The sequence below is a fragment of the Aptenodytes forsteri genome, unplaced genomic scaffold (genome assembly GCF_000699145.1).
Source record: "Aptenodytes forsteri isolate BGI_AS27 unplaced genomic scaffold, ASM69914v1 Scaffold66, whole genome shotgun sequence".
Taxonomy (NCBI): domain Eukaryota; kingdom Metazoa; phylum Chordata; class Aves; order Sphenisciformes; family Spheniscidae; genus Aptenodytes; species Aptenodytes forsteri.
In genome coordinates this window covers 4,320,562-4,335,413 of record NW_008795131.1, presented here as the reverse complement: position 1 = coordinate 4,335,413, position 14,852 = coordinate 4,320,562, and the positions used below count along the sequence as shown (strand labels likewise).

General features: G+C 39.8%; 2 protein-coding genes across 2 annotated transcripts in view; both read right to left on the bottom strand.

The window, feature by feature from the left end:
* The window catches only part of TADA2A (transcriptional adaptor 2A), a 24,315-nt gene extending 10,343 nt beyond the window's left edge, over positions 1-13,972 (bottom strand). Inside the window, exons 1-8 of the mRNA XM_009278244.2 lie at positions 13,792-13,972; positions 12,849-12,955; positions 11,699-11,758; positions 10,969-11,060; positions 9,428-9,585; positions 7,889-7,977; positions 7,025-7,097; positions 544-607 (exon numbers count right to left, since the gene is read on the bottom strand). Of these exons, the coding sequence (XP_009276519.1) occupies positions 544-607; positions 7,025-7,097; positions 7,889-7,977; positions 9,428-9,585; positions 10,969-11,060; positions 11,699-11,758; positions 12,849-12,955; positions 13,792-13,816 (668 nt within the window). The 5' untranslated portion in view covers positions 13,817-13,972. The remainder of the gene's footprint in view (positions 1-543; positions 608-7,024; positions 7,098-7,888; positions 7,978-9,427; positions 9,586-10,968; positions 11,061-11,698; positions 11,759-12,848; positions 12,956-13,791) is intronic.
* Positions 13,866-14,852, bottom strand: part of CUNH17orf78 (chromosome unknown C17orf78 homolog) — an 8,641-nt gene continuing 7,654 nt past the window's right edge. Inside the window, exon 6 of the mRNA XM_019471782.1 lies at positions 13,866-13,976. Within this exon, the coding sequence (XP_019327327.1) occupies positions 13,866-13,976 (111 nt within the window). The remainder of the gene's footprint in view (positions 13,977-14,852) is intronic.

The window sequence follows — 14,852 nt, the reverse complement described above, 5'->3', positions numbered from 1 at the left end:
CCTAAAGTAGAAAATGAATTATGTGCAGTCCATCAGCATTACCTAGGGAACAAAAGGAACAGAAATTTGCCTCTTTTCTGGTTCCTAGCCCTGAATCTGTGACCAGTTTCCCAGATAGTATTTCAGTTTCTCATTCTGCAAAACGGCTACATGATCTCATAAGGTGTGCTAAAAGCTTAGTTATTTATGTATAACTGGATTGGGGATATGAAGAACACTGCGTACATGACTTTCACGCACTAAAAAGGACTGGAAAATACGCTTTTCACAATTAATGACTTGGTTTGAGAGTTTAAAGGAGAGTTATGGTGTGTAGAGGTCCTTTGTCAACCATGTGTACAAATAAGTATCAGGGTCTGTTAATCTCTGTTTTCTGGGCTGGTACCATTGCTAAAGCCACGTGCCTGATCTTAATCTGTGCACAGAAGGAGAACCACACATCCAGGATGAAGCCTGTCATGCAAATCTCATAGCAGAAGGTCTCCATGCATGGGAATTGTCTGGAAGGATACTATAGGAAATCAATTATGCTTGAAAACTCACTTTTTTCTTCTCTGTCTTTCCTTTAACCTGGAATGATAGATATCTACAACTGCAATCTTCAGAGCTGCAAAATAATAATAAAAAAAAGATTACAGAATACATAAGTAATCACTGTATTAGGCTAATTTTCAAGCCTTTATGTTCATGGTAGGCTGAAATGGTCACTCTACTTCACTCTACTTTGCTGTTTTAAAAATCCCGTGGCAATTTTACAGGGGCATAAACTCACTAGAGGCTAACCTTCTGCAGACTATACTTGCTACCTGTAGAAGCTTTCTTTTGCTTACTCCTTCCAAATACAGTACTGCCTGTAAGCATGAACCTGGGTAGATCCTGAGAACTCTTTTCCTCTCCCTTCTTGGACTGTTTTACTGTTAGCACTTATTTGTTCCTTCATACATGCAATTGTTAAGTATTCCTTCTCCTGAAAAGCAAATTTATCAGATTTAAGGATCTGAGGTATCATCTTTGGACAGAGGCTTCTTTGCACAGAACAAGGAACTCCAAAAAATAGAAAGACACAGTTCTGAACTGTGAAGATTCAAAGTAGCCTTTGCTACAGTTCTCAAAAACATCTACAAGATTTTAGCTTGTTAACTTCTAAACTTATCCGTCTGCCAGAAGAACAAAGAGAACAGCTCACGACCATGTGAAGAAGCACAGGAAAAAAACATGCTCATTAGAAATCATATCCTTTTCAAAATCAAATCTGTCTGCAGTCTGGCTGATCCACTCGGAGATTCTTCAGCTTCTTTTTCCTGTAACCATTAGGTTAATAAACTTTTTTGGTAAATTCTTGAAAGAAAGGATAAGGAGACACCTATCACCTTCCCCTCCCTCATTTTGTTAAATAATGCAAAAATTCTAGGTCATTAAATAAGCGTAGAGCTGGCTGATTTCTTGGTTGGCTTTTCTTCCTTTACGTTAATCATTTCAATATGCTCTCAGGAGGAAGAGGCTTAAGACTTGACAGTGGCTTTACAGTCTGTAGAGACCACATACAGCTCTCTGAAACTAAGCAAGAGCACGTCCCCTTTCAGCCCACTGTGCTGTGCAAACAGGGGTGGCCCAAGTGTGACAGAATCCAGAATCCACTCCTCCCTCTGTAGTTACAAGAAAAGGGCAAAACTGATACTGGCAGTTTATTGATTGCACTCTCCAGTAAATAATTAATAATGCAATTAAAAAAGAAGTGTGGTTATGTGTCTATTTTAAAATATGTATTTATATGTAAACACCAGGAAGCCCCTAGCCTCTAGGCAATTCATCTGTGCAGTCCCCTGGGTAATAAAATTTCTTATAAACAGGGACAGCTAAAGCCCAAAGGCTGTGCGTATTAGCTCAAGAGCCAACAGTTTTGAGTTACGCTTGCTGTTCCTGTATTAGCAAAAAAAAATCTTCAATTTATACAAAACTGACCTGATGTTAATCGAGGAGCAAAAGATTACGTATGAAGATAGGAGAGGTGGTACAATATTCTTACTTCTTTTTGCAAATTTCTTGCAAGGCCAGGGTGTTCAAGAATCATCATGTATTTTCATAAAAAGGTATTTAAGTTTCCTAATTTAAGAACAAGCACAGGTAGCAAATTCTCCTTCTTGCTTAAATGTGGGAACAAAAAATTGGCAAATACAGCCAGTTAAACATGAATGAAATACATTACTAAGTGTTGAATCGGTGCCAATTTATGGAAAATATTTTTGTATTTTTAAACCCTCTGCAAGCAAAGCTAACGTTATTTTCTGGGGTTTGTGTGGGCAGAACTTAATAAGTACATGCAGAAATTGCATTGGAGAACCTCTATAAATATCACAAGTAATTATGCACCTATAACCATTGCATTTTGATGCTTTCACCTGAGTGCACAATATTCTGAAAGAAATTATGATCAACTGGGGAAGGGAAGGAATATTCATAAGAACAAATAAAGGAAAAAAAAATGGAGCTTCTGCTTACAGAAAAATTAGTATTTGCTGAGATGTGCACTTTTGGAGGGGCTTTTGTTTTTAATAGACATATTCACACAGGAACAGCCGATTACAAAATCTGGAATGCATGAATAACTCAGACTACTATATTGTTACATGCTGCATTGAAATGAGAAAAGAGATGCTGTACGAATGAAAATGATTTGCCTGTGCTTTTCCCCATGCATTATACTAGAGAGGCAGTTGTTTGTACTGGTAACTTAAGATAATCCAAGCTGACATTGTGTTCAAAGTGTCCATTTTGGGAAATGATAAGGTTCTTTCAGATGGTCAGAGTAGTTTTGAAGGATCCCGTGATAGGCAGAAATTCAAGGCTCCCTTCTTCATTCCAAAAAATCAAAATATTTTGGTTTCTCAAGAGTGTGTCCAAAACAGTTTCTCTGCTTTTCATTTCTCTTCAGCCTCATTTGGACTGCAAAAACTTTTTTGAACACTAATGAGTGAGACCTTTGTTTCAGGCTAGCTAACCTCTGTTTGGCATGCAAAGCCCAAATAATGGGAAGAATGCAAACTAATCAAAGTAAACAGGCTGTGTATCCAGTGCCTTGGTTCGTACAAACTTAATGCCTATGATCCAAATCCACCCTCCCTAGGGGAAAGCAGGACCCTAGGCAAACAGAGTATCTGCCTTCGGAGCATGTCAGGAACTTCCACAAAAGAATAAACATCATGTAATATTTAGAAAGATATTGACTGCCTTGTATCTTATGAAATGAAATTCCACTACTGTACAGCCAGAGTTGCAGTCTATTTCCACGCACTTCTAAACCTGCGGTTTCAGCAATTACTTTCCAGTGTTAGAAGTAAAAATCATTTACATGAGAAGGAAAGGGGAGAAAAAGCCAGGAAAAAGATAAATTAGGAAGGTTACAATTCAGTCTGATTAAAACTTGTAATTCATGAAATATTCAAGCACTCTGGGCTGAATTAGATTTGTAACTAGTTTCTTTTGGTATGTCCATTATGTTTTTGTTTAACTGCAATATATAGTTGCATGCACTTATGATATTGCGAGTACTGAATAAAAGTTAACAGTTCAAGAAGTTAATTGAAATATGAGCGATTTCATATAATTTCTACCATCTCACTAATATTAAGAAGTGACTAAACAACGCCTGTGACCTCCTGTGTGGTGGGAGGAGCTGGTGAGTCAGCAGGTACAGGTTTCTGTGTTCCTCATAAAAGGCTGCCTGGGAGTCTTTCCACCTTGTATTAAATTGCACTCTTCTTTCTTGTGGGAATACTGAGAACTTGTTTAGGGTGACAGGAAAATATAACAGGGAAAATGCAATGCTATCAGGAAACAGAGGTCAAGCAGCTTAGATCTAGAACTTTTTATAAAATGATTTTTACAAAATTTTAAGAAAAGCAGAGCAATGTGGATGAAAGGGAAGAAGGAGGAATTCTGTTCTAATGAAAGCATCAAATATTCCTGTGTTACGTGCAACCTAGACATTGCAGTACTGATCTGCGACGTGTGAAACAAAAGAGGAAAGCGAGACCATAGGAATTATTCTGGTCAGTGTGTTCTCCGGGTCTAGCTTGAGTAACTTTCAGAAAATGGAATATAAAAGTAGTTTTCAAAAATTAATCTTGAACCCAGTGAGGTTTAATGTATGGCAGGAAAACAAACTGAGGATTTTTTCACAAACCTGATACTTAACCTATGCTGCAAGACTCCATTTGGGTTTCTCTGGGCTATAAAATCAATTAAAACCCTGTTTTATATCTTTACCTTTTTAAAAAAAAAAAAGTTTGCTGTTTGGCCGGCAAAAATTTGTCTCAAGCAGGAGTGGAAGACAGCCACAGGACTGCTTTTCAAGGACGTTTCTGTAAGATCTAGTGTAAGAAGTTTGCCAGTGGGCAGGGCTGGGGTAGAGAGGCACGTTAGAGCCGCTGCCTGGAAGTAGTGGAACAGGCACCCTTGGGAGAGATTACGAGAACCCGGGCCTCCAGGGCTGCCTCACAACCTTCTCTGCCTGTTAACTAGAAAGTACAAACGCTTCTTAAATCATCCAAATGCCTGTTCCTGCCTTCAGATCCAAGTGTTGAGCCACGTTCTACAGTATGAAATCCTACAATTAGGTTGCAAAATACTCTTGAGCAATCAAGCAAAGTCAGCATCTGAGATCTTTAAAACTGCAGGACAGGGAGCATGTGGCTCCTTCCTTTTTTGTATTAACTTGGAGAAGGGAAAGATCTAATTCCAAAGTTTTTTAGAAAATAATTCTTTCTCTCCCCAAGATGCCTCATGTAAAAGAAAAACAGCTGCCTAGACCCTGGGACTTCATTTTTTAGAGGCATTCTCTCTCACATGGGCAGATCTAGGACAGCTGTGGGAAGGAAGATGCCAGAGTTCCTGAGCTAAGAGATCAAAAATGTAGTTGGTCATGCTCCATAACCTCTGCCAAATAGTTTTCACAGGGCAAATGCCTGACGTCCTATACTAAATACTGAAGACAACTAAAGAATGGACTAGAGAACATCCAATGACATTTTCAGGCAAAAGATTTGACAGACAAAAGTAAGTATTTTTTCACACAACACAATTAAATTGTAGAACTCCTAACTCAATTGTGGAACTCACCGCTACAGGATGTTATGGGGGCAGAAGTACAAATATATATAGTTCTAACAGTAGTTAGCTAAGTTCATGGAGGACAGGTCCTTTGGTCAAAATGGTCTGAACACAACGTATGGCTCAAGAAGTCTCTAAACTTATCACTGTAGGAAATGTGGAAGATGTGCCAGGAAAAGCATCTGCCTGTACTTGCCTTTTCTTACATTCTTCTCCTGTGCGTCTGCTATGGGGTACTAACAGAACACCGAGCTAGACAGACCAAGGGTCTGGCCCTGCATAGCTTTATGACATTCTGAAGAGATGAGGAAAGCTGATTTTTGCATTCAGATCGACAACTTAAACAGGAGGCTGGTAGGAGATATCTTAAATGGCTGAACTGTGCAGTGGGAGGAAGACGGGTGTGAGGGGTATGGAAGACAGTGCTGGTAAACCAGCTTGAATGAATATTAAGCTATTAATTAATGAACAGAACTAGGAGATTATTTTGCTTTTTCAGTTTACCAGGCCTCAGAATAGGACATGGAAGCAAGAAAACATATCTTTTCCCTCAGAATAGGACATGGAAGCAAGAAAACGTATCTTTTCATAGTAATAAAAAGAAACAGTAGAGAGATGGCATGATGAATCCGTGACATGTCCACAAGACAATCCCCCTTTCAATAAATGTTAAAAGGGAAGAGAGACTGACATACGATTCTCATAACCTTTTTTGAGCTGAGGGAGTTGCATTCCTTAAAGCTCTGTGTACACTGCTAAATTTCAAACTGATTTTTTAAGTTTGGAAAGACTGTCTGTACGTAACAGGATTTGTCTGTCTCCAAGGGATACTAAGGCTTTAGCTTAGAACTGCCTGACATAAATGGGAGAATTCTGAAGCATAAACACAGTACTTTTAAACACTATATGTACTTATAAATGTGGGGAAAATTACCATCTTTTCTTCTCTATGGATTAAAACGTCATTTTAATAATTCCTGTTACTTGGTATTATTAAGGCAGCTATGTTCACAGAAACTCAGTAGCAGTAGTTGGACTCATAACAAGAACCATCCTCTTTACAATAAAAAAGTTGTCACATACAGCTAATGCTACTATAACTCAGCGTGCATGCTTAACGCATGAAAAACCGCACAACTTCAAGAGTAGAACAGTTTCAATGTGTTACACATAGTCTTAAACTACATACCTCCTTGCTGCCTGTATTAATACCTATCCTGATACCAGATTTCCTAAACTAACAGAGGTTAGAGAAAGTGACAGATCTTCTAAGAAACTAGATATAGTAGGAGAAAGGGGTATTAGTAACAGAGAAGAAAGTGTTCCCTTTTCTGAATCAGAACAAAAGTTGTGCCTTGCTATGATGCTCACAGACATTATGTAGACGGAAAGAATATCTTTCAGCCAGGGAGGGGAAGTAATGTCAAAGCATTGATGCTTCTGTTTTTTAACAGGCCTGTAGGTCTGTTTATTCAAACACTGAGGTACTGCTACCTGTTTCCAGACAAATTGCTATCTCGGATAATTTGCTTCTACTTAGCTAAACTTTCTCTAGAGTTCATACTGGATAAAACATCATTTGTGTCTTTCCTAAAGAGATGCCTACTACAGGTGAAGACTATTTGATTTCAGTCATGTTCTACTTTAAACCTGGCTACATTTCAGTAGTGAGTGAAGTGCTTTATTCTATATATAAGTACCATTTGTACGTCAGTTGATTAAGAGCTTTTAAAAGAGATTCGAAAGGGAGGACCACAGAAATGCCAGTGTTTAAATCCCAGCACACAGAAGTGAGATCATTAAAAATGTATGTTCACTTTTAAAAAGGTGTGTAGAGAAAAAGAGGCCCAATGAAATGTTGTGTAGGCACTCTGGAACATTGTTTTCAGACAATGTACAAAAATATGGGACTTACCATGCAAAATGTCTGAATCATCTTCTACAAAATCAATATCTCTCAAATCCCATTCAGCATAGTTGTCAAACTCCTGTTCAGAGGTGATTAATAAATGGTCACTAACTAGCACTAAAAAATTCGTATGAAGTTTCAGTACACTTGGAAGTACTGAAAACAGAGATATTTACTCATACACAGTTGTACAAGGTTCCATCCTTGAGCAACATACATCACAGGGAAGCTTTAACTAGGGAATGTATAATGTGCACCCCCACGGCTGGAACTGGAACAGGATGCTGTGATAGGATAATGAGAATTAATCAGGTAATCTCCATGACTCCCACACTGTGGTGGAAATTCTGCTCAAACGTACAAAATCAACGAGCCCCTATATGGCTGAATTCATTACTTCATGTACAGGAGCTTGTTTTGCAACAGGAATTGGGGCCCTGGGCCCACAGCTAGAAACACTGAAAACAATGCAGGTCTTTCAAGTGATCTTTGGATCAGGCTCATACGTGCTTCTCTAAGGCAAACGAAATAGAAGCATGCTGAAGCTGACCCCTTTTGCTAAGCATCTAATTCACAACATCTAGTCCGCTTACATAAGAGGCCTTCATTACTGGACATCTGGTGGCAGCAGCATGCCTTACAGCCCGCGTACACAAAGCCAGTGACTCACAGACTGCCTGCTAGCAGCTTTGTAGGCCTGCAGCGCCACCTCTGTAATTAAATCCTTGGTTTAATCACTCTGTCCTGTCCTCTCTTCTAATGTTTTTTATATGAAGAGTAAAGACCTATAGGCAGGGGCAAACAAGTGTCCGTTTGCTGATCTTGCATTCAGGAGCAAATTTAAAATAATGGGAGAAGAGAGAGTCTTACCTCAACAAAGTCAGCTCTCGCTGGCATGTACCCAGCCATATCCCTAGAGAGCAAGGAATCAAAAGTAGGCCGTGGGGGATCATCAGCAGCTGAAAAAATAAAGGTTTTTAGTTGTTGTGTAGGGAGTGGGGTCTTTTTTTAATACAAAACGATCCGTAAATAGGTGTTTCTTCTGCAGGAGAAGTGGGAATAATTAGCTGAAGAAAACCACCCTGATTGGGCTTTTATTCAGCGTTATATTTAGAAAAAGACTGAGTTCATCCAGGGAAAAACACAGTAATCTGAGATCTTCATAGTGTTCTCAAAAGTCAAACACATAAATTCAAGGTAATAAATAGGTTATAAAATGTAAACTCTACATTTCAGAGCTCAGCATCCCCCCAGTAAACCTCTGCAGATCACTTGGTCTCAGCGCGCAGGTTCTTTTAGTTAATAGCAACAGGGGTGTTAAATCTGCCATCTTCTGGGTGCCATTTACAGAGAGCTGCAATTAAAGGTATACAACTCTGAATTTTCACAGCGCTTCCTAACTGAGGAGTTCAGTGTTTTACAGACAGTAACAGACCGAAGCTCACAACACACTTGTGAAGGAGTTAAGCATTATAAGTCCCATGCTACAGATAAAGCAAGCCGAGGCACAGAGAATTTGTCTTCGCCCAGGTCACATAAAAAAATCAATGGCAGCCAGGGACAGAACCAAAATTGTCCAGTTCCTACTGCTTTATCTTTAACCACTTTATCGTGAAATTTAAACCTCCAGACACCAAGGAATCTTTTTACCCAGCCATTTTGGGGAGCTTTCTAATGGAACAGCTGCTAGACTGGGGGAATTCTAAAGATGTTAAATTTAAGAAAAACTGAAAATTTGTTAAATTGCTGAAATTTAACATACATGTTTTAAAAGGCAGTTTTAAAGAGAGAGGTGTGAAATCAGCAGTTTAAAGGGAGTGATTTTATGACAAATCACATCAGCAGTTAGGCCCGCTACACAGTGGATAATCAGATGAAATGTTTTAAAAGTAGAAACCCCTCCTCAGTTAACATTGCTACGCAGGGTCTGGACAAGAAAAGTAACCACCCCAGCATGACGGTGAGAACTCACACTGGTATTTACCACAAAGGACATGCTGTTATATCGTGCCACATGTGAAGTAGCTTTGAGGTAGCATGTCCTTTAAATGAATATGCACATCCAGGCTTTTGCTGTGGTGATTTCTGTGAGTGACCATTTCCGCTGGCTGTGCAGGAACTTCTCGTTTTGTGAACTGATGTTTGTATCAGACCACTCTGTTCCCTCCCTTCTCCCACTGAACTGGCAGTCTTGTTTATTTGATACACCAATGATTTAACACAGTGTGAAGAAAACCCTACTACTAACATTATTCAAGTTAGGCATCAGAACAAGCTCTCCTTTGGGGAATGAAAGCAAACTGTATGTGTGGTGCATGCCTTTCTTGAAAGGCTGCTCATTCCAGTTTTGGAAGAGCAGAGACATTGTGGGAAGCTCCCTCCGTGTGCTAGTGGGCAGGGGATACTCACGGTGGAAAGGAATGGCTGTTTCGTTGTGCTGCGCCTCCTCCGCCTGCTTCAGGTTCAGTAATGTAGATGCAAACAAGGGATTGTTGATAAAGTGTTTCATATAATGTTTCTCACACTCCTCCTTGGATTTTGTACACATCTGGTTGGCTACATCCTGCCTGAAGTGGGGAAAGGGGGAGGCTTAATATGAAGAACACAGAAATGTTGAGGGATTTTTTCTAGTGGGAAAAGATAATTTTGGACAAGAGATTGATCGCATTGTATGCAGAGAACTGATCTGTGATGATGTCTGAACTCACATTTTGCCTACTGACACTGAGCCAATACTTGCACGTTTGATACAGTGCTAGGGAGCACTTTTTTGGTGGTCACGAGCAATGCAGTTCACTGTCTTTACATGAGAAACTCCCTGGCTGATGGAATGTACCAAATGGTTTATATGTTTGAAAATTTAGTATTGTTATCTGACTGCTTTTTATACATTTTACTAACTCCAGGTAATGGTAAAGTCTAAGTCCGGAACTGCGTTCTGCTTCTCAAGTTTCTCTTGCGATTTTAACTGGATAGTGGTTTCCCCTTTCGTGTAGTGATGTTAAACAGGTTTTTTTTAAACACTGAAATGTTTGTACAAAATGCATTCTAGAAATCATTGCCAAACTTTCTTGGAAAAGTGGTTGACTAGAAACATGAAGTATTTTGTCTTAATAAAATGGCTGTGTAAGTTGAGGACTTTAAAAAAAAAAAAATCCACCAGCAGCAATCATTTTAATTTCTGTTAAAGTAAAAACTGGATGCAAGGGATTCCAGGAAGAAAAGTCAGTTTTTCCTTTATTTGGTAAAGGCTGAAAAAAGCCAAGTGCTTAAGGAAAAAGTTAAGATTACTTGTATTGCTAAGTAGGGCAAAGCGTACTAGACAGCATACTTGCAGAACATAACTACCACCAGTTTTCAGTCTTAATTATGACAGCAATGTACACATAAGAACTCACAGTTCTGTTTCAGTGAAGTCTGGAGTTCTACACTTTTAATACAGCTATTTTTTCATGAAGGAGAAGAGAGATAACTCATGACTACACATCTCCTTTATTTACAAATGCATAAAAATCCTGTAGCAACTACAGAAATTAACTTAATTAATACCTAGCTAGTCAACTGTAAGCAAACCAAAATCACACAAGGTAAGAAATTTCTGTAGTTGGTTTTTACATAGAAATAAACTGAGGCACAGAAAATCTTGTGCAATAGTTGAGCTCCTTCAAAACCTAGTGACTTTAATGCAAACTGAGGGAACTTTGTTCTCCACTGGAGGTGCCCTGCATTTCACAAGAAGTCTTTAACAATTTCCTTACATATCTAACAGCAGATTTGAAAACAGAATCTGCTACCCCATTCTTCCACTTTAGCTGCTAAATTAGTGTCTCACCCATAATAAGTCATTGAACATTCGGTGTGCACTGATGTATGCAACAGTAAGACCCAGTGAAATGAAAGGAAAAACTACCCATCATTCACTGAAGTTGGCTGAACCACTAACTTCTCACCAGTTTCCAAATCCACAGTCCATCACAGCTTCTAGGAGTGCCATTTCCTCTTGAGCTGTCCAGTTAGGATCCAAGACAGGGAAATCCGAAGTCTAGAGAAGATAAAAGCAAATCAAACTGCTGTGATCCTCTGTTATAATCCACCACATGAAGAGAAAAGAAGTTCTAAGCTACAGGGCAACATAGTATGTAATACTGGTAGTTTTAAAACTTTTACTGTGTCCCATGAAACCTGATCAAATAATTGTTGAATTATTTAGGGCATTGGGTCATCAACCACAGTAAAAACTAGTTTGTCACTACAGATCTTCTGATATACTGTTACATGTTGTATCTACCAGATGTAATTCAACAATGTTATGCTATGAAACACAATAAAAATTACTGAAGACTTTTAAAATTATTAATTTTGGGGAAGAAAAAACAAGAATAGAGAAACAGAAGTTGATTCACATGGTTAAAGAATTGGAAGTCTAGTGAGATGCATTGTGCTATCTAGGCACAATAAAAAAATATAGCTTTAAATGTCTCCACTATTCCATTAGGTTCCAGGTGGATATTTTTCTTTGCTCTCAAGGAATACTTTTTCTTTTTTTAGTAGTTCTAAACCTCTGAATCAAAGAATTGTATCACTTAACTTTTCAATGTAATATTAGTAAGCAAGGGTCTAACTCCTGGGAAGTTATGAAAGCTCAAGATTGAGTAGGCGTTATCTAAAAGGAATATTTACCATTATCTCATAAGTATGATCACTTTGATGTTTCTTGTATTCAAATCCTCGTGTGAAACACTGTAGAACAAAAGATTAGCATTATGTTAGTCTCTTGCTTCTGCCCTGAAAACACTTTAACTGGTCCCTTTTTTCCTTTTATTCTCTGACTACTGGGTATCCAAAACTGACCACCTGATATGCTGAAAAATCTATTCAACTTTCTGATTTCATTTTAGAAAAAACATAGAATGGTAGAAAAATCTTTGTTAAAATTATGTTAAATCTGTCTTTGTATCTTACTTGTCTTTTGCACCAAGACATAACTCCTGTGAATCGACATACTTTTTTGTTAAGTATTTATGGCAAAGTTAGGCAGGTGAAAGAAGCTTGGTGGTATGTTTTAAAGTGGATCGTTCCAGGAAGAGAGCACAGAGCATTTCTTAAGCACTGAAAACACAGTTTCCCTTTAATCTTGTTTTTTTGTTTAAAAAGCACCAGCATGGTTTGCAGCAATTTTCAACAGTTAAATTTCTTTTTAAGTACAGGTAAATGAACAAAAATATGTTTTTGTGCATTTTGTACGTATCTGAGCAAAAGGCTAAGCTCCTTTTTCAGTTTTAGAGGTTATTGCCATTTTTTAATCATAAATAACGCAAACTTATTTATTTAATAATTAAAACTAGCAGTACTTTCTGTGGTTATCAGATCACACACATAATTTTTAAAGAATTGTATCTGGTCACAAACAATTATTGTCAATATTGCAAACTTTCCCCAAATTTTCTTTTCCATTTGGGAGGAAAAAACCAATGTGTGGTGACAGGGAAAGGGTATTTCTTGATGGCTTTTCTTTTCCATGCCATAAAAAATGACAGAAACGATACCTCTCTAGACATGCAGCGGCATGCTCCGTTACACAGTCAGGCTGACTGCATGTCTTTAGGTAGCTTTGGCTGCCTTCACAAAGATCTGCTTCAGCTGCTCATGCCCAAGTTCTTCAGCCTCCAACATTTTCTTTGTCATTTCCCTGTCCCTGAGCAAATAAGTGTGTTGATACAAGTTTACAGAGACCAGTTATTAATGTGTTTATGGAGCAGCTTGGCACCGGACAGGCCTTTGATGACTTTCTCAAAGAAATGAATGCCTTTGCTTTTATCCTTGCACTCACCTGCAAACACAGGAGGAAGGGAGGAGGCCCACACTCAGCACACTTAACGTAGGGCTCTGTGAGGTATGAAGAGCAACCTCGGCATGGAGGCTTATCAAAAGGGTCATCTGCGAAGCCAAAAGTAAATCTCATGCAACACAAACAAGGCACTGGTTTTGCAATCACCTAAATTCACTTGTGCCCAGTAATTGTAAGTGACCTCAACTGTATATAACCTCTCTCCTACTGCAGCTTCTCCAAATATCTGTTAAAAGTTCCCTGTTCAGCTAGAGTTGCAAGAGAGATGTTGGCACTGCATCCCTGCTAGACCTGATACACTGAGGGCTAAACCGAAACTTGTGCAACGGACTCAAAGGAAAATCTTCTCTGTAGCAGCCTCCTCGTACAACTCAGCAGTGACGCCAGGAGCTGTGCTAGCTGGCTGATTTGATCCGGTGCCCATGCTCATGTTCTGCACTGAAGACCAGACCCAAGACCTTATTTGTGGAGAATACTGCACAGACAGCTGCGGTCTCCCATCCATCTACCTCAAGTCAGACTCGCAAAGCATATTGCTGTGGTTGCAAAGGCATCAACAAGATTGTTCTGTAACCCGTCCAAACCTCAGACTCTGCTCAGATTGCTGAACAAGGAATGAAACACTGCTCTGCAAGTTTTTCTTATTCTGTTCATTGCAAAGTAGTCAAAATAAATAGACTGTCAAGTTATAAGCCACATTTTTTCCAAGAAAATGGATTTGAACTAGCCTGACTATAAGAAGTAGATAGAAAAAAAGACCTGAATTCCCACTGAATCATTCACGTACTTGTGCTCTTGAGAATTTGATCAAAGAAGTGACCCTGTGGACCAAATACTGCTAGTTTTTTGTCTCCCTCCCCGAGATGGCTGCTAATGTCTTTAAACAATGGCAAACACTTTCCAAATGTCATCTTACGGTACTTACTACTGAAGGAGGCCAGGCGCTCCATTCCTTTCCCTCGGTGGTGTTCTTGCTCCTCTGAGTAAAACCCGTCTTGCCTAAAAGCCCGTAGCGTAAGCCTTGCCCCAACCAGTATGTCCAAAAAGGGTATTCTTTCCCTGAAGACGTCTCTCACGCAGCCCTCGCAGATGAGATCCTCCCAGAGCGTCCTGAACAGAAAAGCAAAAGGGCGGTCAGCAGTCTTCATAACAGGGACCACTTGACATGGCTGAGAGTCTGTTTTCTGCGCATGAGAAGAAATCAAATGCGGAGAGACGGGATACAGCGTAAGAAGAGATGTGAAGTGATGGGGATATAAGCCAATCCTGAAACGAGGCTTTCGGTGGGAATGTGTGTGCTGAGCAGAGAGTTATGAACAGCTGTTGTGCAAGAAAGTGCTTTGCACCTCGAAGAAGCACCGGGAAGAGAACGAACAGGTTAGATGTGGCATGGACACAGCGGTGCAAAAATCTACCATGCTCATGTCAACTACATTTTCAGTGTTGACTGTGTGGCAGCCTCTATGAACAGGCCTGATTCACTGACACCTGTACAGTGAGGTTCTACAGTGCTGTCCACCATCAGGGAATTGAGTTGCTTTCCACTGTGGGATCACTAACATGTCTCACTTTTACAAGGAATTTTTGCTGGGAATGGCTCAGGCTTCTCACTTATTGCAATTCATGTTTCTCTTTCTAGACTTTTCTCCTCCATGCACCGTGTGAGGAGGCATGGTCCTGCGTCCAGTGACACCACTGAAGCTGTGCAGCCCCTCCACGCAGATGGCAGCTGCTTCCACCCCGGCCACACATCCCTGCAGCTCTGCTTGGATCCTCAGACAACCAAGAGCAACTTTCCAGGCTGGACGTTTTACCCCGTGGCCGCAAGTGACACCGCACAGCCACCTCTGGGCGCTCACTTCGTGCTCTGAATTGCAAACCACTCTAGCCCCGTCTCCAGGGCTGCTTGAACCTGCGCACCACCAACCTGCCAGTGCAGTGCCAGCACCAAGCACAGCAGCACAGGCCACTCCTGCAACAGCCCCG